General features: G+C 36.5%; 2 protein-coding genes across 3 annotated transcripts; both read right to left on the bottom strand.

Annotated features, from left to right (window-relative positions):
* Positions 1-369: 369 nt before the first annotated feature.
* ccdc15 (coiled-coil domain containing 15) lies at positions 370-10,312 on the bottom strand. Its single transcript, XM_052108863.1, has 10 exons — positions 9,922-10,312; positions 8,833-8,982; positions 8,225-8,398; positions 7,992-8,108; positions 7,749-7,913; positions 6,440-6,547; positions 6,073-6,176; positions 4,868-5,065; positions 4,557-4,705; positions 370-660 (listed from the first exon to the last, which is right to left on the bottom strand). Exons 1-10 carry the CDS (start codon positions 10,117-10,119, stop codon positions 560-562), a joined length of 1,464 nt encoding a protein of 487 aa, XP_051964823.1. The 5' UTR covers positions 10,120-10,312; the 3' UTR covers positions 370-559.
* Positions 10,313-14,775: 4,463 nt separating this feature from the next.
* hepacamb (hepatic and glial cell adhesion molecule b) lies at positions 14,776-22,649 on the bottom strand. Of its 2 annotated transcripts, none has more exons than XM_052106978.1 (7): positions 22,478-22,649; positions 19,554-19,895; positions 18,499-18,780; positions 18,253-18,346; positions 17,278-17,366; positions 16,654-16,724; positions 14,776-15,728 (listed from the first exon to the last, which is right to left on the bottom strand). In XM_052106978.1, the coding sequence occupies exons 1-7, from the start codon at positions 22,563-22,565 to the stop codon at positions 15,402-15,404; spliced, it is 1,293 nt and encodes a 430-aa protein (XP_051962938.1). In that variant the 5' UTR covers positions 22,566-22,649; the 3' UTR covers positions 14,776-15,401. The 2 variants fall into 2 exon arrangements, with proteins under 2 accessions (XP_051962938.1, XP_051962947.1); XM_052106987.1 differs by having other exon boundaries at positions 17,278-17,363.
* Positions 22,650-25,124: the final 2,475 nt, after the last annotated feature.

Raw genomic sequence — 25,124 nt, 5'->3', positions numbered from 1 at the left:
TTTAAGTTACTTTCTAAAACAATTCAATTTGTTTTTCTACTCAAATTCAAAATGTCTATTTTCTTTCTTGTTCGTTGTCGCACTCTTCAGCTGTCACAGAAACGCAAACAGACGTACATATATATACATGTACATTTATTTTAGAAAAATTTGTAAACCAAGTAATTTACTTAAAAGAAATTACTTGTATTGAACATCAGTAACAGTAATCTGATTACAAGAATTAAAACATGTAATGCATTACACTAATTTTGTGTCTAAAAGTAATTCGATTACAGTAACTTATTACTTTGTAATCCAATTACACCCAACACTGTTATTATGGTAGTTCATTTCAATAAGATTTATTCTCAAAATGTACAGCAGTTATAAGATAGATCAAATACAAGTTTATTAAGGAAAACATTAAAAATGTCACATTGAGGTATTTTGTTTTATTTAAAAAACAATCAGAAAATGTCACACCATGTACACAGTAAGTAAATGCCATATAACACTTGTGGCGGTCCAATTTTAAAACGTGTTAATTTTTATTAATGTCTCAAGAGATGACAACAAATCATTTCCTTTGAAAATGGATGTGCGTAGAGGCATACTGTTCAAGACCCATTTCCTTCATGTCACAGCTTAGCAGGACAGACTGCAGAGCTTGAGCATATGCTGCCAGGGGAGAAAAAAAAAATTAAACATATTACCAATATATACATTTAACAAGTGCTTGAGTGCACATTTTTCAATTTACAAAACCTGGCCAATGTAAGAAAAGTAGGGCAAAGTGGCCAAGAAAATATTCAAAATGATTGAATAACTGGTTGCTCTTCTTATAAAGTAAGGCTGCATCTATGATAAATTAAATCCATGATTCCGCTTCAAAACGTCTTGTAAAAATACTCATAGGTTAAGACATGTCATGGAATATGGAAAAACAAAAGAGACCCCGCACGTACTGATTGTCAAGTCATGCTACTGTGAGTAACACTGTGTCCTAACTAGGTGCGACGTGACAAGGTGCCAGCAAAAAATGATTTGCCTGTTCACACTAAAAGCGAAAATGCTGCTGGACGCAACACAAATCACAGCCAATCATAACATATTTAAAGTATCGGAGTAAACAATTATGTTGAGCAGGATTTTGGACTAATGAGATTTCACTGTAGGTGAGGCATCTGAGCGCAATACCACATAAATGTGATTCTATATTGCTTAATGTGGGTATATTTCAGTAATTATGTCCCCTTTGCTTACAGTTGAAAGGAATACTCATCCAGCCAATGCTGTTAATTATACAGGTGGACCTTCGAATTAGGTACATTGCAAAAATAATAACTTTATATTTTATTTGTTTTTCATCATTTTGGTCACATTATAGCTTTAAAAATTTACAAATCCATGTATTCAATCAATAAATATGATATTGCATATAAACTCTTTGCTATACGTTTATGGCTTAATAACATAATTTGTACTATGTACAGGTATTTACAATGATTGGTTGAACATGTGTTAAAACCTGCTCTGTCCCTTTAAGAAAGACGGCATTTCTGTAAATGGAGTCTTTAAATGAGCGCATGTTAACGAGAGAGGACTCGAATGGTGCATCTCATCTGCCCTATGTGTGATTAGAATTAAATGTTTCTTTTTAGTTGTTTTTGAAGAGACATTATTCAATGACAAATGGGTCGCGTGGATCTCTTCTTTGGACACACATTACACGGAATAACTTTTACTCTCAACACGATGTGAAAAGATGTCGATGCTGAATACTCCACCACAATAATACACAATTACTGCTGAGTGAAATGTTAACATTTACCTGTCAGTTGCCAAAATACATTTTAGTCGCAAAGCACAAAATTTGGTTGCTAATGCAAGTTATTTCCACTCATTGTAGTGGAGGGTTGCTCATAGAGTAAAAGACTGATCTTGTGATTTAAGAATCGATATTGAGATTGTTCAAATGAAGATTGTGATGCATTGGGAAATCTATTTTTTTACTCACCCCTAGTGCACTCAGTATGTTTTGTTTATGTTGCTCTGACACCTAGTGGTGTAAATGCAGCATTACACAAGAGCAAAAGTTTCCAGTTACTGATGCCATTGAAGAAATTAGATATACGCAGATAGCCATCATTCATTTATTTCATGAGTGAAAGCATTCTGATACAGGAGTTTATTAAGATAAATTGAGTAATATTCTGCCGGCCGACAATTCTAATCTTTTTGGCTCTATACACCACCACAATGGATTTTAAATGACACAATGAACGAACATGATGTGCTTTAACTGCAGACTTTCAGCTTTAATTTGAGGGTATTTACATCCAAATCAGGTGAACGGTGTAGGAATTACAACAGTTTGTATGCCTCCCACTTTTTAAGGGACCAAAAGTAATGGGACAATTGGCTGCTCAGCTGTTCCATGGCCAGGTGTGTGTTATTCCCTCATTATCCCATTTACAAGGAGCAGATAAAAGGTCCAGAGTTCATTTCAAGTGTGCTATTTGCATTTGGAATCTGTTGCTGTCAACTCTCAATATGAGATCCAAAGAGCTGTCACTATCAGTGAAGCAAGCCATCATTAGGCTGAAAATCAAAACAAACCCATCAGCGAGATAGCAAAAACATTAGGTGTGGCCAAATCAACTGTTTGGAACATTTTTAAAAAGAAAGAACGCACCGGTGAGCTCAGCAACACCAAAAGACCCGGAAGACCACGGAAAACAACTATGGTGGATGACCGACGAATTCTTTCCCTGGTGAAGAAAACACCCTTCACAACAGTTGGCCAGATCAAGAACACTCTCCAGGAGGTAGGTGTATGTGTGTCAAAGTCAACAATCAAGAGAAGACTTCACCAGAGTGAATACAGAGGGTTCACCACAAGATGTAAACCATTGGTGAGCCTCAAAACAAGGAAGGCCAGATTAGAGTTTTCCAAACAACATCTAAAAAAGCCTTCACAGTTCTGGAACAACATCCTATGGACAGATGAGACAAAGATCAACTTGTACCAGAGTGATGGGACGAGAAGAGTATGGAGAAGGAAAGGAACTGCTCATGATCCAAAGCATACCACCTCATCAGTGAAGCATGGTGGTGGTAATGTCATGGCGTGGGCATGTATGGCTGCCAATGGAACTGGTTCTCTTGTATTTATTGATGATGTGACTGCTGACAAAAGCAGCAGGATGAATTCTGAAGTGTTTCGGGCAATATTATCTGCTCATATTCAGCCAAATGCTTCAGAACTCATTGGACGGCGCTTCACAGTACAGATGGAAAAACCCGAAGCATACTGCAAAAGCAACCAAATAGTTTTTTAAGGGAAAGAAGTGGAATGTTATGCAATGGCCAAGTCAATCACCTGACCTGAATCCGATTGAGCATGCATTTCACTTGCTGAAGACAAAACTGAAGGGAAATGCCCCAAGAACAAGCAGGAACTGAAGACAGTTGCAGTAGAGGCCTGGCAGAGCATCACCAGGGATGAAACCCAGCATCTGGTGATGTCTATGCGTTCCAGACTTCAGGCTGTAATTGACTGCAAAGGATTTGCAACCAAGTATTAAAAAGTGAAAGTTTGATTTATGATTGTTAATCTGTCCCATTACTTTTGGTTCCTTAAAAAGTGGGAGGCACATATACAAACTGTTGTAATTCCTACACCGTTCACCTGATTTGGATGTAAATACACTCAAATTAAAGCTGAAAGTCTGCAGTTAAAGCACATCTTGTTTGTTTCATTTCAAATCCATTGTGGTGGTGTATAGAGCCAAAAAGATTAGAATTGTGTCGATGTCCCAATATTTATGGACCTGACTGTAAATCGAACATGGCAGTGCTCAGGGAGTCTTATGGATCACTTTTATGCTGCATTTATGAGCTTTTTGGAGCTTCATTTTTTTGACCCCATTAATTAACATTTTATGGACATAGAGAGCTGAAATGTTATTCTAAAAATCTTTGTGTATTCAACAGAAGGAAAAAAGTCATACACATCTGGGATGTCATTAGTCCGAATAAATGAAGAGAACCTTTTCATTTTTGGTTGAACTATCCTTTTAAAAAAAGCTTTTGATCTAAAGAATCTAAAGGCACTTAAGTTTTGGTTTTCATACCAATTTTGGTCGCTACATAATTCCCACATTTCCATTTGTGTTATTTCACAGTTTAGAAGACTTTTCTAGAATTCAAATGGTGCACCCAGCAAAATAAAGCAGCTTTTTTCTCTAAGAGTCATCATCTCATGTGAGTGTACATGACTTTTAAGCATGCATTTCTTTCGGTTTAAAGGTTTAGCAATTATCTCACTGAGCCCAACTTTAAGGAGCGACTGAATTCTCTCTTCTTGCATGTCATACATGTTTAATAATAAAATAAAAACAATTGAATGCCATTTTTGTCTAAACAAGTGTAATAGAAATGTTAATACTATATACTAAGTAATTACCTGAGAATGAGTCCACTTACAAGTGTGTTTATTAAATACTTATTAGAAAGGCACCTCAGTCTCTGAGACTTTTATTACAGAATTTCCACCACAACAAGCAATTCACCTTTTGGATTGTTGTAGAAGACGCAGTTGTTGGCACAGGTCTCAGGATGGGAATCCCAGAAAGTATCTCCACAGCAACAAAGAGGGGGCAGCTCTACTTTATCCTTCTCCAGTTTCTCTTTTATTAGAGCCTGCACGGCATCAACATACCTGTCAAAAAACACAAGAACAGAAGCCATCATAGCATTTAAAAAAAATCATCATGTTTACGATGTAGAACAACAGATTTGATGCTGTGTTTACAGTAAGGTAAGTGCAATGATGAACATACTCATAACAAGATCATTCATACTGGATGATTAATGTATATACCTTTTAGTTTCTTTAATTCTCTTTGTCCCGTGTCTTCTCTCTACCTCCACTGCCGCCGCCTCCTCCTCATCTAGTCTTAATCGCTCCAAAATCAAACGCTCCCTCTCAGCCATCCCCTTTATTTGTTCTTCCTGCTGTCGCTGCCTCTCCATATTCATCTCCTCTGCTTTCCTGAGTTGTTCTTTTTCATTCTTAATCCTACACACAGCACAAAATTACTCCGTTTCTAAGCAAAGATGGCATAATTTAAGGCTCAACATTAAGTTCTTGGCAGTCTTAACACACTTAACTGAATTCATGTTTCTCATGATCTTAAAGGAATAGTTCAGAATATTTCAGCTCAACAGGTCCATACAATGCAAGTGGATGGTGATCAGAACTTTGAAGCTCCAAAAAGCACATAAATGCAGCATAAAAGTAATCCATACGACAATCCATGTCGTCAATCTATTTTTGGGTGAGAACAGACCATAATACAACTCCTTTTTCACTATACATCCTGCCATAGCAGTCTCTATCTAAGCACAATCATGATTTTAAACTTGATTACACTAGCACTAGATGGTGCTAGGAAGAGTAATCAAGCTTGAAATAAGGATTTATAGTGAAGAAGGAGTTACATTTTGTTCTGTTCTCACCCAAAACCGATTAAAGAGCTTCAGGAGACATGGATTACTTTTATGCTGACTTTATGCATTTTTTTGACCCCATTCATTTGCATTTTATGGACCTACAGAGCTGAAATATTCTTTTAAAAAAAGTCGTACACATCTGGGATGCATGACTAAATAATGAGAGCATTTCCATTTTTGGGGGAATTCTCCCTTTAAATGTATTTTTTTTTTTAATCAAATGGATCCGTTTTAATTTGTATACCAGTTTTGGTCACTACATAATTTCCACATTTCCATTTGTGTTATTTCACAGTTTTGATGTCTTTTCTATTATTCAAAAAAGTAAATGAGTGGGTGTGTCGAAAATTTGATTGGTAGTGTATTTCAGACCTCAATCATTTTACAGAAACTAGCCAGTCAAGTAAATTTCTGTGCATCATAGCCTGACTAGTTCAGAAGAGAAAACAAAAGAGAAGTGAGCAACAATCATGCGAAAAGGGATGGAAATAGACAGTGTTGGGACTTTTAAGTAGCAGTCAGTTTAGGAACATGTAAATGTAAGAGTCTCGTGAGCATGTGGTGAGGTTCAACCTAGCAGTTTTCTTCAGATGTTTCCTGTATTTTTGGTGCTCCTTCACTTGCTCTCTCTCAATGTCCATAAAGAGTCGACGATGCATGAGGAACTGAGACTGCCTCTAAAACAATGAAGTTTGTCCTTTAAAACAACTGTGCAACTTAAAAAATAAAATAAAAAAACTATACATGTGAATCTGTTTTTCTTTTTAGTTGCATACTATGCTTACAAAGTAGTAAAGACATTGAAGACAACATTGATCAACATCTTTGTTTCTTCATTCAAATAAGTTTAGCATGTCTCTAATAATAGAAAATATACAACCGACTACCTGACAAAAGTTTAAAGAGGAGACACCAAGCTGAATAAGGTGTGATTCCCTACCTGCCTCTTTAGCTCTTCCTGATTTTCATGTGGCCACAGCACTTGGGCAGATCTGTAGTCTGTACAGGATCCAGTTAGATATGGCTCTCTGAACCTCTTCTCATCTGCCTGAAGTCAAACCAACACATATACAGTACATGAACATCAAAGGCAGTTTTGTAAAACATCATATTGTGTCAAAATCTGATTCAGATGGCGAGCCACATTTGAAGTTGAGATAAGCCTTCAGAGCAAGACACTTTTTACTGTTTGCATAACGTCTAGTCCACATTATAGCATATTCTAGCCAAGTGCGTGCTTGGACCAGAAGGGATCATTTAAGCAACAAACCACAATTTGTTTTTTTTTTACAAGACCATTAAAAAGATAGTTCCCCAAAATGAAAACAAATATCTCATCTTTTTCTCACCCTCATGCCATCCCAGATGTGTATGACTTACATTCTGCAGAACACAAACAGATATTTTTAGAAGGAAATTTCAGCTCTGTAGGTCCATACAATGCAAATCAACAGGGTCCAAAATTTTGAAGCTCCAAAAAGCAAATAAAAGCAGCATAAAAGTAATCTATAAAACTCCAGTAGTTTAATCCATGTCTTCAGAAGTGATATGATTGAAAAAAAAAAAAAAAATCTATATTTAAGTCCTTTTTTAATATAAATCTCCACTTTCACACTTGCATAGTGCTTGTAGCATGCGAAGAGCGCTAGATAGTGCTAGGAAGTGTAATCATGCTTGAAACAAGGATTTATAGTGAAAAAGGAGTTACCTTTTGTTCTCACCCAAAACCGATTAAATTGCTTCAGGAGACATGGATTAAACCACTGGAGTCATAAAAGTGATCTATAAGACTCCAGTAGTTTAATCCATGTCTTCAGAATTTATATGATAGGTGTGGTTGAGAAACAAATCAATATTCAAGTCCTTTTTCACTTCAGAAGACATGGATTTACACACAGGAGTTGTAGGGATTATTTTATGCTGCCTTGATATGATTTTTGGAGCTTCAAAGTTCTGGCCACCATTAACTTGCATTGTATGGACCTACAGAGCTGAAATATTCTTCCAAAAATCTCTGTTTGACTTCAGCAAATGAAGGAAAGTCATACACATCTGGGATGTCATGAGGGTGAGTAAATGATGACAGAACTGTTTTATAAGATACATTTTTGGTTGAACTATTTCTTTAAAGGCTGATACATCTTAAATTAATTCTATAGACCAGCGTGCTAGAACACTGGAGTGTTCATGACAGAAAACACTATAATTAGCTAAAAAATGTAGACTTTGCCAACAGAAGATTGTCTCACCATATCATTCTGAAATGTTACTGTTTTGTTTCTTTGGCAGTTTAAATGAAAAAGCTGATCATGTTGTCCTGCCAGTGGAAACTCATCCTGCTCATTTTCCTCTCCTGCATCATTTGCACCTTCAGTATAATCCTTCTCATCTCCTGAAATGTGTGATTCAGGTTTCTGTTTGTAACAAAAGGCAAATATATTAAAAATAAGACACAGGCCAAAGTCCCAGAAAATGAATCATGCATGACTCACATCCCTTGCTGGCGATATTTTCCATATCCCACCAGGTAGCTGTGATAATTCATCTCCATCTTGCATGGTTTGACAGGCAGCTAGTCTGTGCCTCACCTGCTTCATGACTTTGCTGACCTGGAAAAAGTGACAAGAAATTAGCATTTTACATCTAGATATTGCCAAAAACATGTATACAGTTTAATCCATGTCAATGCAAATGACTCGTACTGTGACACAGTAAATACTCCTACATGATGTGTATGTTGACTGGAGATGACAGACGACAGCTGATCACTGGCACAGCGAGAGTTAGGACTGCAAATAGCTAGCTCCCCATGTGCCCAGAAGGGGAACAGATTTTTTTGAGGTGTGAGGTTCTGGGCTGCTTTGCTGGTTTGTTGAAATACTCTACCCGCGCATTCAACCTAAAAAAATGAAGATAGCTTCACACAAATGCGACAATGATTGCCATCACTGTGCTAAATTCTGAGAGTGGACAAATTTGGACATTACACTGGCCTGCAAGTCAAATATCTAAGATAGTGTTTGATAATCAAACAATAAAACCATCTTCTGTTACTCATTAAAAGAATCGTACCGTCATCATTTGCTCAGCCTCTTGTTGTTCCAAAAACCTTTTCTAATTTTCTTTCATGGGACATAAAAGGAGATGATAGGCAGAATAACAGCCTCATTCACTACTCACTTCCATATGCAATGAAAGTGAATGGTGACTGAGACCGTCATACTGACTAACATCTCCTTTTGTGTCCCATGGAAGACAGAAATTCATATGGGGTTTGAAACAACATGAAGGTGAGTAAATTACAGAACTGTCCCATTAACAAACATTTCTTACGGTCTCGTATGATTTCAGCAACTGCTGTTGCTTGCGCAGACGGGCCTGCTGAGAGACCCGTTTGCGAACTGCATCCTGGAATCTGCGCAGACTGTCTTCTTTCTCTCGTCGGGTCTCTTCCAGAAGCTCTTCTGTGAGCACGGCACGAATCTGTCTCACACATATGGTTAGTTACACTACGCCATACATGCATCAGTGTAAAAAAGTCTGAGACCACTAGTGAAAATGCTTTAATTTACTACTTTAATAAACAAAAAAAATCTGACCTTTTGTAGAAAGGAGTTAACTTAGTATTCCAGGTTCAATCTAAGTTAAGCTCAACTGACAGCATTTGTGACAAAGTGTAAGGTTACAGGTGAAGTTTCAGTAAGGCACTTACAATAGTAGTGAATGGGGCCAATTTTTGGAGGGTTTAAAAGGCAGAAATGTGAAGCTTGTAATTTTATAAAAGCACTAACATTCATTCTTCTGTTAAAACTCGTGTATTATTTGAGCAGCAAAGTTGTTTAAATCATCATTTTAGTGGAATTACAGTGTTTACAACTTTACACAAAATAGGTTAGTGAGTGATTTTATCACACTTAAATCATGTTAACACATATTGTTTACGTCTTGTGTCTATACTTTTGAAACAGTGAGTATTTTAATGTTTACTGATTGGCCCCCCATTAACCTCCACTGTAAGAGCCTCATTGCTTTTTTAAAGAAAAGTAGGAACGAGTCAAAATTAATTTTTGTGGTGAATTACTTATGCCTCAAATGTTGTTGATTGTGCTTAACTTTGAACCAGGAATATTCCTTTAATATCCTCAGTGTTACAAATTTGCTCACCAATTTGATATTAGACCTAGACACAGTGCAGTGCAAATGGAAATAGTGAAACATCCCAAATATTTCTACTTCATCTTACAATAGAACTTTTCTATAATTTAAAGTGTTCAAATATGAAAACTTCTTTGTTTATTTCCAGGTTTAAATAAATTACATTTTTCAATGTGGTCTCAGACTTGGACGTTGACCACTGCAAGTAGGCCTATAACTGACATTGTGAGCACCATGCTTCAGTTACAGCTCATTGCGATATCTTACCCCGGGATGCTCTTGACACTCATCTGCACTCTCTACCCAAGCGCCCACAGGCACCACAGTCGCATTCCTCTCTGCCAAAACCTTCACATGTTTGGCCTTTCTTCTGTTTCCTGAAGTTATCTTTTTATTGTCTTTTACGATGTTTCTTTGTGCTATCGAAGAGAAGACATTTTCTCTAGCTGTCCTAGGTTGATTCATTTTCTCACAACACTCGCTGCTGTAGATAACTCACAGTCAGTGGTCACTCTAGTGTTTACAGACCATAACTAGATCAATCCATTGAGAGAAAAAAAGCACAGCTTCTTATACTAACGCAAGAGTGTTTCGTCGAAATGCAGAGCAATTTAAAACGTTTTCATCTTTCTAGCGTAATAACTCCTGTAACTCCGTTGTCAATGACGCTAAAAGAAGCTCACCCATTTTCAGACCCGCCCGTTTCGAATTGGCTACTGCTTGTAAAATGATAAGACCTCATTCGTCTAAAAGGGCGTCATTCAAATGGTGTAGCAATTTGGCCACGCCTGCTGTGCTTTTCAATTTGAGTTCGATGGGGAAAAGAATACCGGCACTTTTTTGTTCCACGTTTATTATTATTTAATCCTATACCTGTTTTAAACCGTATTCCGTTAGATTACTCAAGGTCAGTAATGTATTCTAAATACTTTAGATTACTTCTTCAGCACTGGTAGATTTTTTCACTTGTTTTGACTATAAAAACTCTGCCAGTACAGTAAGACAAAATACACATGTTAAAAATACATTCTCTGAAAAAACTAAATATGTTATGCGGATTTGTTTCTAAAACAAGCTAAATTTAATTGATATAGTTTTAAGGAATATTATATATTTTTACAGGAAAACAATACAAAGATTATTATCAAGAATACGATTTTTGTCCTAACATCAAAGGTCTTAGGCTACTAGAATTTTTTATTATGATCTAAAGTTTTCTTTATAAAAAAATATGATCGTGTCTGGTAACATGTGCACGTAAAATGGCTAGAAATAGCATTTTAGCTTAGCATAAAGCTGACAATTTACACAAGGTTTATTTCTATTTCTTCTGCTCCAAACTTACTTCTCTGTCTGCTCGTATGAATGTAACACATCATAAGAAAGTGTTTCAGTGCTGTTCAAATGCACTTTGGATCGCATCAATTATATGTATAAATGTTTTCCATCTGAAAGGACTAAATATTAAATGAAACAAATAACAATAAAATGCAAATCAAAATACTTTTTGAATGTAACTGTATTCTAATGACCGATGATTTAAATTGTAACTGTAGTGGAATATAATTACTTATACTTATACTTAATCCTGTTACATGTATTCCATAACTCCACAATGCTAGGATACTTGTGTGAATTTGAAGGGAACTGACTTCACTCTGATACTGACACTGGGACAAGTTGAGTAGAAGTAAACACAAAAATAGCTTAAAACATTAGTTATGAGAAAAGGTCTTGCACCTTGGTTTTATATTTTAAATTGAATGCAAAGTCTAAAAGAGAGGGGAAGCTCTCACCCAATCTGTAGAAAAAGTCTTTCAACTTTTTTGTTTCTTGAGAGGCCAAAAAGTGCCAAAAAATTTAATAAAAAAAAAAAAAGATATACAAGCCCTTTCAGTATTTGCCACGGACATATTTACAGCTTTTGTTCTGCTGTTGGATTACTAAATTTAATGCAAAGATATTGAGACATTAAAAAGGAAGCAAGCAGTGATGACAGCCCCATGCTCAACTGGTCCATTTCCACCCGGTGGCTTTTGGAAAACAATGCAAGGCAGACACATGCATCTGGCATTTTACATTATTCTAAACAATTTCAAAGCAATATGAGTAAATATAAGTGGACTATTTCAAAGTCTGTTGTAAAAGCCACACTTCCTGCTTCCAGGTGACGGTATTATGGCCATGACCCGTCACATCCATATGATTAGCCCCCAAAACTAAACACCGTCTCAATTTTGATCTAAATCACACACTGACCACAGAAGATATGAGACATTTTCTGTTTACCATTTTCACCATTACTGTAATGCCTTGCCATGGCAACACTGTTCAATATACATCAAAATTATGTTACATGTATCATCTTCAATGTCTTAGCATAATGTTGTCTAAATGTGGTGACAGTCTCATGAATACCCTCAGAGGAATATAAAAAAAGTATATTATAAAAAAATATAAAAAAAATCTAAAATGTCTGACTTCCTCCTGAGCTTTACATGCCCTTTTCAAAGGGGGCACTACAGAGCTACCCGTTCATGCCTATGTGCGATCTTTCACACAGTCCTAATGACCGATGACTCTGAAGTGTGCGCAAAATTTCATGAAATTTTAAGCATGCCAAGTGCCTCAAAAACACCCAAACATAGAAAGAAAGGAATACAAACAATTAAAGCATTGTCAAATAATAATTATATTATTTAAGATATAACATATTCCTTAACATCAGCAGTGCCTTGACATTATTCTAAAGAATTCTGAGGCAATTCATGTAAACACAAGAGGGTTGTTGCAAAGTCTGTTAAAAGTGACATACTTCCTGCTGCCAGTTTGCGGTGCTATGACTGTGACCCTCATTACCAAACATACAGCTGAATTTATCAAAATCTCACAATTCACACAGAAGATATAAGGCACTTCCTGTTTCCTATTTTTCACCACAAATGTATTGCTTCGCCATGGCGACACCATTCAAAATATCAAAAATCTGTTCACAATTTAGGACTGGCGACCTGTCCAGGGTGTCCCCCGCCTTTCGCCCAATGTTAGCTGGGATAGGCTCCAGCCCCCCGCGACCCTGTACACAGGATAAGCGGTTGACGATGGATGGATGGATGGATGTTCACAATTTATCATCTAACATGTCTTGGCATGATGTTGCACAAATGTGGTGCCAGTCACATGAATCCCCTAGGAGTATTTAAAAGTAAAGTCCCTGTGATTTTCAGAAAATCCAAAATGGCAGACTTCCTGTAGGGCGTAGCAAATGACTGTGAATATGAAATTTATTCAGCTTTATGAGAACTTTATATTTACCAATATGCTACAGTGACCCCCCTGCACGCCCCCACCTGCAACTTAGCCCAGCCCTAATGCCAGACGACTCTGATGTGTGTGAAAAATGTCAAGAGTTTTCACGCATGTTAAGCACCCCCAAAGTACAGAAAACTTTGAAAAAAGAATAATAATAATAATAACCATAGCTGCAAGCAGCGATGATGGGCCCAAGCACCATGGGTCATTTCCACCCAGTGGTTTTTGGAAAACAATTTAAGATGGAAACATGTATTTGGCATTTGACATTATTCTAAACAATTTTGAAGCAATAAGGGTAAATATAAGAAGACTATTTTAAGGTCTGTTCTAAGAGCCACACTTGCTGCTGCTAGGTGGTGGTGCTATGAGCATGACCCAAAATAGTCAAAAATCGCACATTGCTCACAGAAGATATGAGACACTTCCTGTTTCCAAATTTTCGCCATCAATTTAATGCCTTGCCATGGCAACACCATTCCATATATCAAAATCTGTTCGCAATTTAGCATCTTCAATATCTTGGCATAATATTGTCTAAATGTGGGGATAGTCACATGAATCACCTAGGAGGAGTTTTTAAAAGTTCAGAGACTACAATATCCAAAAAATAAAAAATGACCAACTTCTTGTTTGGCGGACCTAATGACTGTAATTATGAAAGTTTGGTGACTGTAGGTGAAAATGGGGGTGCTACAGAGGCCGTCTTACATGCCCGCACACACCCATTTGTGAACAACGTAAATTGGTTAGTGAGTAGTTACCTTAACATATATGGTAAAAATTTTTAATATATTTAAAAAGACATGGCTGTAATGTAATAATGCAATTTAGTAGTTTTATGGTAAAATGTTTTTAAAATTATTTTTTTTAGGTGTAAATAGTATTATTTTCCAATATAATTAAAGACAAAAATGTATATTATGTTTTCAAACATGTACTTTTTAGAGTAAATTATTGTGTGACCCATTACATTTCATTAAATTTTATTGGAATACATATGCTTCTTATAATTTTTTATATCAGTTATGTACTTTAGAGTGTTCTGTGTTCTATTTTATGTAGTTTATTTAATGTTTATTGTTTTATTTAAATTTTACATGTGTTACCCTGATGGTATTTAGTGTTTATGTGAGTTACACTGAGCATGTTTATTGGTCATTGCTCCTGGAAGAGACACTATTGATGAACTTCATGTCATCATATCCCCTTTTGGAATTACTATGTGATTAACTATGTGATAATATATTAAGTTGTTTATAACATAAACGATGGTACTGCACCGGAAAATATACAGGCATCAAAATTACATCCCAGCAGAAAAGGGCTGTTGGGTTTACTGGTTAAATTTTTTTTTTTTTTTTTTGTGTATGTAAATTACAACAGTTTTAAACTGTAAAATGTACAGGTTGTTCTGTAAAGTTGTTTACATTTTACTGTATTTTTTATATAATTATTATGGGAACAATAGCTGCCAGTTGCTTTTTTGTTTGTTTTTGTTGTAAAAAAGAACTGGATTAAAATGTACAGTTTTACTGTGTTATTTGTGTTTCTATCCTCAATTTATACAATTATTTATGGGTATGAATCAACACAAGAACAGACTGCACCCTTGACAATGCTTGCTCTCTACGGCCATATCCATGCTTAACAAGGAGCCCACTGTGTGTTTTGTGTGAATCAGCAAGCACATTGTCTCTGCCTTTTCAGGAACAGTATGAACTTCAGTTAGAGAGACATGGTTACATAATGCCCAGATTATTATCAGGAGAGAAACATTGCACAAAACCGCATCATATGAGTGAAAGTTTCCAGGTCTTTCTCAAGATTTTATTTACCATCTTCATTACAGATCAACTCTTGAACTCTACTTGTCATTTACATTTTCCAAAATAAAACAGACATGGAAAGTTTGTTTGTCAAGACAAACTTTGACTGTTGGCTTGACAAAGCCTTGCCTGGAAGTGTACAACATTTTGAAGTTTGAATAAGCACCAAATTAGGTGATTTGATGACAGATTTGAGGTTTGAGGAATATAGGCCTAGCTAGCTGGTTGTTAAGGTGTTCTGTGTGGTTACTAGATGGTTGTTAGGGTTATCTGGCTGATTTCTGAGTTTTGTGGATGTAGCTTAAACGCACTAGGAGTGGGGTTTAGGATTTTGAAAAATTGCTTTGTCAAGCCAACATAATCACATTTCATTACCCAGGCATCTCTGACAGGGAACATACCCTACCATGTTAGATAAACTGAACATTCACAAAGTGCATTTGAATAAAAAGTGTCTCAACAAAGAAAAACAAATCTGAAATGTAATGCTTTGGACCATATAGGCTACTGTGTATTTACATACATTAATGCAAATGTATTTGTGCAGGTCAATATTTGTCTCTTTGCAGCATGTGGGCTCACCAGACTTGGTCTGTACATCAGCATCTATGTTTTTGGAGAGCCTCTGCTTTCTTGTGGAGTGGTGGATGAATCTTCAGGCTTTCTGGCTGGAGAAGAGGGCACAGGCGGTGGAGAAGAATGACTGGAGCCTCGGCTACGAGATGGAGAGGGGGCTGGTGGGCTCTGGCTGTGTCCCTTCCTCCGGCGGCGGTGTGCCGGGGGAGATTTAGTGGGAGTGCGAGGGTATCTGCGAGAGGTGCGTGCTGGTGGCTCGTCGGATGGAGGAGGCATGGAGCTGCTGTAGCTTGGAGGGATGCTGCCATTAGTGGTGCACCTTTCACATGTTGATGTTGGATCACCAGTTGGAGAATCCTGAAGGTGTCAAGTGGTGAATACATGAATATTAATATAAAATACTAAGTATTTCTCTGTAATTTGAATAATGTGGGGAAAAATGATACTGTACTTATTTAAATTGTAAATTACGTTACAGGAACTACATTTCAACAGCATCTGTTATGTATGCTGATTGTCAAAAAAATTCTGATGATGAAAATAATGTCACAATGCAAAAAAAAAAAAAAAAAAAAAACTTAATGACCCTAAAGTAGGGTCTACTCTTTTTAATCCTTTTGTAAAATTTATTAAATATTTTTTTCTTTTTGATTTTGTGGTGAAATATGACCCAGACATTTCTTCGTAAGATTCACCCTTTGGATCTAATATCAGTGTCATAGGGCTGCAAAATTAGTAAGATAATATAAAAATGGATGCTGTGATTAACTAATCATAATTTCTTTTTTTCAGCGTTACATTTAGGTCTACTCCTGTTGCATTATAGGTTTCTATTACTATGTGTTTTTTGGTTGAGGTAGAGCACTGTAACCAATCACAAGCTTCCTTTAGAAGAGCATGTTTCACATGTTGGCTCACCAGTAAGAGAATCCCAAGGTTGTAAAGTGCATGCATTTACAGTCTGCACACGCCTACAAGCTTTCATTATAATCGGGCACTTTTGTGTTGTCAAGACATCTGGTCATTCTTATAATGTGAAAATATGCCCCCAAATCTCCTAGCCTATTCTATATTGGAATATGTGGTGAATACATGAATACTAATATAAAATACAAAGAAATCCTTGTTTTTGAAGCACTCTCTCCAAGATGGTTCAACTTTAGCTCTCTGAATCACAGACAGCTCTGTAGAGGTAATGGACTATTTATCTCTTTGTAAGTCTATTTTTAAACTTGGATGTGCCGTGAGAGTGAGCTAAATAATAATATCATAATATAGGTACCTTTTCTTTTAGGATGTAGAGTGATACAGGATTCCTACGCTCATGATCAGTCATTATTGGGATGATATCATCTAGATATATAAATGAACAACAACACATTACAATGTATACATATAACATGCTGTGATGTTATTGCCAATGAAAAGTCCTCTGGGCAACACTTTGAAGGCAGATCCATATGAAATGAATAATGTTTCATATTGGGTTCTGGAGGTGCAGTATGCTGTTTAAAGTCAACAAAATATGGCATTTGCAGCCCATTTTACTCCCAAAATGTTACATTAACAATGTAGGGACTTTTATCTATTGGATATTGACTGTATTTTGAAAAGTTGTCTCTTTATGATGGTTAGAAGGGAGGGGTTGGAAAATAAGAGTATTTAATGACGTCAGCCATTATATTTTGATGCAAGATTACATGGGGGTACCAATGAATCATTTACAATACAACCAGAAACATATATTATGAGAGTAAAGAGGGTTCATTTAGATTTCATGTTGACTTTAAATTGCCCAAGGAACCCAAATTCTCAAAAATGTTGGATCCAAGTAAGCATATTTGCCCAGTGGATGACAACTTTCATGAAAGTCTTGAAATAAGAGAATAATTAATTGATTACGTACCCTCTGGCTTAACGTCATGATATATGATGTGGTGGTTTTGTGGAATGGATCTTGGTAACATAGTTTTGGACCTCTTCTTTTTTGATCTGCTAATGAAAGTATTTTTCAATAACATGTTTATTCATACCAATATTTATGTTAACATAAAGGAATAGTTCCCATTCAAATGAAAATGATTTCATTATTTACCCACCCACATGTTGTTCCAAACCTGTATGCTGTTTTTATACGTGGTACTCAAGTTTGAATATGCATAAAGGACAATTTGAAAGCTGCCACGGAGGGGTAGATTTTCAGTGAATAACGACTTTCTGTATGTTCTTTATAAAAAGAAATCACATTCAGGAGACTTAAATATAAAGTCATATGAGTAAACTACTTTTAAGGTTCCATTATGGCCCTTTTTGTGTCTTTTGAGATGTGAGATGACCAGCGATATGCCCAAAGCCGAAAACCTTATACGGAAAGGCACAAATAATGACTTCAAAACGAATAACAAATTCTACAGAATAATAGAAAAAATTATCGTTAGACTGAGCGATGTTTTAAATAAACATATCTAAAATGACAATGCAATGTCCATTAAGCCCGTTAAGCCAATATGAATAAAGTATAAACTTTACAAGCAAACTATGATTTCAAGATTCAATCAGATGGCCTTCCACGTTTAAGGTGCGCAGCGCAGAAACAAATATTCGTTAGACTTATTATCAAACAAACACAAGGTTTAAGCGATGTTTTTTAATAAACATATCTAAATTTACAATGCAATGACGAGTCTGTGAAGTTAATATGATTTCATTTAGTTTAAGCCCCACCCACATCCGGTTATATCCAAATAAAAATATAGATAATTATGCCACTGCAATGGATGCAAATACAGATCCAGATAATGGTTCTGTGTAATGTGTTTTGGTGAACTACTCCTTTACGTAAGAAAGAATACGGAATGAGAGGACAAAAAGAGGTTCTTACTTTTTTGATGGCCTCCAGCAAGCACACACAGTTACAAGAGTGATGAGGAGAAAGATGCCCACTGTGGACAGTATAATATAAAGGGAACTCCTTTCTGGAAACAAGAGTATTTTTTCAGTCATTTTGATTCTTAGGAATCAATGAACCAAAAAAAAAAAAAAAACCCCAGCTAAGTTTATAAAAAGACATTGAATGTGCAATACAGTATCTTTAATGAATGATTCATTAAATGTTCCTTATTCTTACTGTAAACTGTTAGTCTGACTGGCAGGCTTTTCATGCTACCAAGAGGGTTCTCCACCATGCAACTGTAGACATCATCATCAACCATCTGAACGCGTGTGATGTTCAAGACCTTCTGATCAGCGGACAGGAGCAGGCGAGTCTCATTTAGTAATGGCTTGCCACCTTTTGTCCAGCTGTAGGTGGTCTTGGTTCCTGTGTCGTGAGTGCAGTTGAGCATGAAATCCTCTGTCAGTTCCAGAACAGAGGAGGTGACCATGTGAATATATGGCTTTGAGATAGGCTCTGCAAAGTATTGATCAGGATGAATCAGATTATTTAGGGTATCAGTGGAGTCTGCATTAGAAAATGAATTTTTATGAATATATGCATTATATCAGGCAAATCTTAACCCTACACCTGTTGTTACGGTGCTGACTTACGTCCATTAAAAATCACCTTGAGACGAATTATTACAAAAGTTATTACAAATATGATTCAGAAAAGAAGTCAACTCTGAGAGAAGGTCTAGTATCATTTGTTTGTTGTCCACACTGGTTTTGTCATCTAATGCAATACACAAACAATATATGATCAAAAGTCTATGGACACCCCTTTCATATTAATGGGTTTGGCTATTCCAGTAGTTTCTGTTTATGAGCTCTCTTTCCTATAGCTACTCCATACAATGACATTCTTGCAATTTGTGTGCTTCAAGCGCTGAGTCAACAGTTTGGAGATGGGTCATTTTCTTAATGCCTTGATTTTGAAAGGAAATGTTCAACAAGCACATATGAATGTGGTGGTTGGGTGTCCCCATTATTTTGGTCATAGTGTAAATTTTTAATTTGTGGCTTAGGTTTAAAAATACCTTTTGGGACGACTGTACATCTCAAAATACCATATTATTTGATACCATCACTGTACCATGGTAGGTTGTCATAAGGAGACATTACCGTTTTGTAAGGGTAGTAATACATAATCTCCAAACTCACTGTTTTATCATTTAACCCATTACGATTTTACAATTTCTGGTTTTCTCCAAACCTTTCGCCTGTTGAAAAACCCTAGGATCTTACCATCAACCGTCAGCTCTATGCTGCCCTCTCCAGTGAAGGTGTCATCGGTGATGGAGATCTCCACTTCATAGGTACCCTCATCAGACAGTCTGAGGTTATGGAGCAGCAGTGTGCCATTTTCAAAAACAAGGATACGGTCTCTGTATTCTGGCCGCAGGTTACCGATGATCTCTGTGCCGATAGACTGGACCACTGTAATGGGTTTGTCCCTCTTCAGCTGCCATTTGATGACAGGAGGATCCAGACTGGTGCTTGAATATCGGACAGAGAGCAGAGCTTCTCCACCCACTGACCCTCTGATTACAGTCTCCAAACTGGTGATGTTCACCCCCATAACACATCCTGTGAAACATCAACAATCTTCGAAGGTAAAACAATTGATTTATAAGATTGAAGGAATATTATGGGTTCTAAACATGTTAAAAACCCCTTAAACTTTCAAATTTAAATGCTCACCATTTACACATACCATGGACTAACTGCACAAAAACCAGAAGAATTAATGCAAGTGCTTTTATAAAATTATAAGCTTCACATTTCTGTCTTTAAACCCTCCAAATATTGGCCCCATTCACTTCCATTGTAAATGCCTCACTGTATCCTCCATTTTAGTTTTTTTTTGTAAAGACAAGGCAGGATGAGTTGCAATACTTTTCTCAGGCAATCAACAATATTGCTCAAATGCTGACGTTTAAGCTTAACTTGTATTGAACCCAGACTATTCCTTCAATATTATTTTGTAAGTCCGACCTAAGAAACATTTTGACTGGTAGTGTACTGTTATTGACTGCCAATCAGTGTTGGTTGTTTTAGCGTTACCCTTATCATTTATTTTCCCCCACTCAAAGGAAAGACTGCACTTAACTTGTCTGTGTAAATTAGCTGTTTCATTTGAATAGGTCTCTCACTGCATTCTCTGACTTCACTGTAATCTATTGCATAAAAAAGCCACAGTAATACTTGCTAGATCCAATCGCCAGGGCAGTACTGAAACCTACAGTACATACCAGACAATTTGCATATCCCAAAACACCCTTCTTCAAAATATTTTTTTTCCTAGACAGCTCCTTTTAGATGACTCAGATCACACTGTAAGCATGTTGATAGGAGAAACAGAGAAGTAAAGCTCCAATCAATCATTTTTAGATTCTTGTCATTGGCTGTTAACTGTATCTGTTTGGATGATTTACAGAGATTGTGTTTTTTTGCATTCAAAATCTACTGACAGCCTGGGCCCTGAATAGATAACAAACAACATTAGTTTTCTTTCTATTTTATTGTATTTTTTAAGAATACTTGAGTTAATATTAAGTAAAATAATTGATCATTTTTATTATTTTAATTTTTTAATTAAAATTTGGAATGCCCAATTTGGAATGCCCAATTCCCACTACATAGTAGGTCCTCATGGTGGTGCGGTTACTCACCTCAATCCGGGTGGTGAAGGACAAGTCTCAGTTGCCTCCACTTCATCTTATCACGTGGCTCGTTGTGCATGACACTGCGGAGACTCGCAGCATGTGGAGGCTCATGCTACTCTCCGTGATCCACACACAACTTACCACACACCCCATTGAGAGCGAGAACCACTAATTATGTCCACAAGGAGTTTACCCCATGTGACTATACCCTCCCTAGCAACTGAGCCAATTTGGTTGCTTAGGAGACCTGGCTGAAGTCACTCAGCACACCCTCAATTCTAACTCATGACTCCAGGGGTGGTAGTCAGTGTCAATACGTGCTGAGCTACCCAGGACCCCGAGAATAACTGATTATTACATTTTATCAGTTCTATACTCATTTCATTTGCTGTCATTAAATTGTATTATGTATTATTATTTAATGGCATTGACCAAAAAAACAAAAACAAAACATTTTGGTTGACCACTTCACAATTTTGTATCTGTAAGGATTTTACAAGAGAAATTAGTAATCAATATCTCAGAATGAGCTTAAATAATGTAATGTAATTAAATGCAGTGTAATGCAGTAGTGATTCCTTATCCATTTGTCTGATAACTAACAGACCAAAGATACTGGAGCAAGCCTGTTGGAAACAGCCCATCTCCCTGGTAACAGCTTACAGTGCGAAAGGCCTGCCAGAGATGAGCACACAAAAGCTTGTATTGTTTAGCCCAATTTCATTCCTAGCAGCCCATGAAAAGGACACACAGAGCAACAAACAATCAGTATGATTAGATGAAAAGCGACACACAGGGCTCCTGATGACAACATCGGCCAATTGTACAACACAAAACAGCTTCCAAAGTAGTCATGATGCAGAGGATGTTACTAGGTTTTCATTATGCTGTAAACAGCAATATGAAGTCCTTCTAGTAACTCATAGTCTTAGTGCTGTTACTGTATCTCCTCTCTGCTGAATGCATCCAGCAAGGCACTAAACTAGTAATACTGGTCCTTTTATTGAGACAATTCAAAGCACAATATCACATCATAGGTCTTATCAAACTTTCTGGGTTAAAATAATCACACTCTAATGGCATTTGGATATTCAAAATATGTCTTGTATGTGGTATATCTGATATTTTAGATACATGTAATATCTAGGACTAAATAACCATATTTACAAAGTCAACACCCCCTAAAATATTTGGACACTTAAGCCACACTTATATATGTATATATGTAATATATATATATATATATATATATAAAAACATATTTTACTGTTATTTTCTTCTGCCTATTAATTACAAAAGCCCCAACAGCTTGACATATGCTTTGACATGTATACAATGACATTGAAATCCATGAATAGCATGAGACATTTCATTCAAAACATACAATAATGAAGCTCTCCAAATGTTTCTACAGTATAATGTCCAGCCACTCCCACCCCATCGCTCTTCTTCAAAGCCAACAATACAGTGCTCATAACATAAAAAGTTACCCTACACTCTTACCTGAGTGAATCATAACGGCAAGGATCAAGAGCAGTGGTGCTGTAATAGCAGCTGTTGACCAAGAGAAAGCCCATTTTTCTGCCTTCATCTTGAGTCTAACTTTCACAGTCTTCCCCAAACAATTAGCATGATTTTCTCACTCTGAGCACGTCCTCCAACTCAGTACTGCCATTCCTCGCGAGGCTGGGCTATGCCATGGCTGCTGGCACACACACACACACACACACACACACACACACACACACATCAAACACACACAAACACATACAGGCATGCACTCACACTTACAGGCATGTAGGGTTGGGGAGTAACGGAATATATGCAACAGGATTACATATTTAAAATGCTAAATATTAGTAGCTGTATTCCACTACATTTACAATTTAAATAGTTGCTAATCAGAATACAGTTACATTCAAAAAGTATTTTAATTACTGAAGAGATAACTTTGTCTTTTATAGAATTTTTTAAATTTAAAATGTAGTCTATTCAGTTGGCAAACATTTATCCATATAAATGATGTGATCCGTGGAGCTTTTGAACAACGTTGAAACACTTTCTTATGATTTTTTTGATGTCATTTATCAGAGTGATTTCACACTGTTGTGAGTGAGTGAAAAGGTGGATATGACGTCATTGGAGAACTTTCTCTTGGGAGCTTAGAGGAGCTACATCATGTTTCTACAACTTAACAAAAAACAGAAACACTTTGACAGATGAAACATAAATCCAATAAATACACGATTACATGGCTTACCGATGTTTTATATGGTTAAGGTATTTTACAGGAAATGCTAATCAATGTAGCCTTTAACAGTGTATAGAAAGCTACAAATAATATATTTTCTGCCTCATTCTATTTGAACAGAAACCCCATACAATCAGAAAGGTTGTTGTTGTGTACATTCTGTGGGGTTTTGAAGTTTGGAGTGGCAAAAAATAGTTAACCTTTTGTAAATTGTCATGTGAACATTTAGCTTTATGCTAAGCTAAAATGCTATTTCTTGCTTTTACATGCATCTGTTACCAGGAGCGATTATATTTTATAATACACTCTATGAAGAAAATTCACGTTAGAGCATACTCTTTTTTTCTCTAATGAGAAATTTTATATTAGGGAAAAGGTGTACTGCAAAAATTTTATTCTTCATAAAATTTTAACATTGTTTTCCTTTAAATAATATCTAAAAACCCAGAAAACAAGATACATTTTCTTGAGAAGCAAAACTGCATAAGATATTTAGGCTTTTTTCAAAGAATGCATTTTTACAGTGATGTTTATTTTCTTACATTGTTTACTTGTTTATAGTCAGAAAAAGTGAAAAAATCTGCCAGTGCTGAAGAAGTAATCCAAAGTATTTATAATACGTTACTGACCTTGAGTAATCTAATGGAATACGTTACAAATTACATTTTACAGCATGTATTCTGTAATCAGTAGTGGAATACATTTTAAAGTAACCTTCTCAACCCTGCATACATGCATGTGCACACACATTCACACAATAAATGCACCATGATGGCATGTTTCAAGTCACAGAATGGGTCTGTGTGTGTAAGGGATGGTGGTGATATGTGTGTGTGGGGTGGATTGTTGTTGGCTGTTGCTTCACAGCCTGACTGTGTATTGCATTTCAGAAATAAACATTCCTTTGACTAATTAATGCAGTCTCAAATAAATAGATTGTTAACACTTTACATGAATGTTCCCTTTGTTAATGGTTTGCAAAGGTGTTCATTAATAACTAATAAATACAATTTTAAATCGCATTAATATGCAGTTAACAACTTGAATAACTAAATACTAAATACACTTATTCATACTTTTATATTAATCAAAATCATAAAGTGCATAATACATCATTTATGTCACAATGCAGCAAATATAGACTTTTATAGTGAGATAAAAAGAAGGGATTTTCATTTTGCTACATCCTGGTTTGTGTTTATATCAATGTTGTCAGTTTCCTTGTCATGTTGATGTCAAAACAATGATGCTACTGTGAGTGGTGTCCTAACTTACCCAGTCCTAATTACCTAATGTCCTCTGAAAAACACTTTTCAGGTCTTTATGCTCATTCACAGAATATAATAAAGCCTCATGACACAAGGTGGAGAGAGCGACACTAGGGGTCTCTCTTGAGCGCTGATATTCACCTCTGACCTATTGAAAAGGGCCAATGAGAGTTGGCAGTCAGTATTTGCATACCCCGCCCCCGCATACGGGTATTTAAGCGGGGCAAATATAGAAGTTTAGTCAGAAAATTTCTTCGGAACCGATGGTCTGTTTGCAGTCTGCTGCGAGAATACAGAAGCCTGAACGTTCCCGTTTCTCTGACGATCTGCTTGCTGTTGGATTTGACGGCGCACAACAGCAGCTTTCTCCTACTTTGCACGGCGTGCATTGTTGCCCCTGAGCGCTTCGACAGCGCAGACACACACACACACACTGTGTATTAAAAGAGCAAATTTCCCTGAAAGAGCAAATTTCTCTAAAAGAGCAAACACAGCGGCGTTGAACGTCCTTTTCAGGACGCGTCTTTTTCAAGATGCCCTTCCACCCCTGTGTCGTTCCTGGATGCGGTAGAAGCCGCGATCACACCGAGGCGGCGTTTGTGGATTGTTCATGTTCTCACTGCGAGAACAT

This window comes from Xyrauchen texanus, chromosome 3 (assembly GCF_025860055.1).
Source record: "Xyrauchen texanus isolate HMW12.3.18 chromosome 3, RBS_HiC_50CHRs, whole genome shotgun sequence".
Classification (NCBI taxonomy): domain Eukaryota; kingdom Metazoa; phylum Chordata; class Actinopteri; order Cypriniformes; family Catostomidae; genus Xyrauchen; species Xyrauchen texanus.
This window is presented reverse-complemented; position numbering and strand designations above follow the sequence as displayed.

Excerpts from the sequence above, each read along its gene's own strand:
- hepacamb (XM_052106978.1), bottom strand. The coding sequence starts at position 22,565 with ATGAAGGCAGAAAAATGGGCTTTCTCTTGGTCAACAGCTGCTATTACA. Across the intron at positions 19,896-22,477 it reads TGCCGTTATGATTCACTCAG|GATGTGTTATGGGGGTGAAC; the intron begins GTAAGAGTGTAG and ends GATGTTTCACAG. Across the intron at positions 15,729-16,653 it reads TCTACATCCTAAAAGAAAAG|GATTCTCCAACTGGTGATCC; the intron begins GTACCTATATTA and ends TGACACCTTCAG.
- ccdc15 (XM_052108863.1), bottom strand. The coding sequence starts at position 10,119 with ATGAATCAACCTAGGACAGCTAGAGAAAATGTCTTCTCTTCGATAGCA. Across the intron at positions 8,109-8,224 it reads CCAGTCAACATACACATCAT|GTCAGCAAAGTCATGAAGCA; the intron begins GTAGGAGTATTT and ends CACTTTTTCCAG. Across the intron at positions 5,066-6,072 it reads CATCTGAAGAAAACTGCTAG|GATTAAGAATGAAAAAGAAC; the intron begins GTTGAACCTCAC and ends TGCTGTGTGTAG.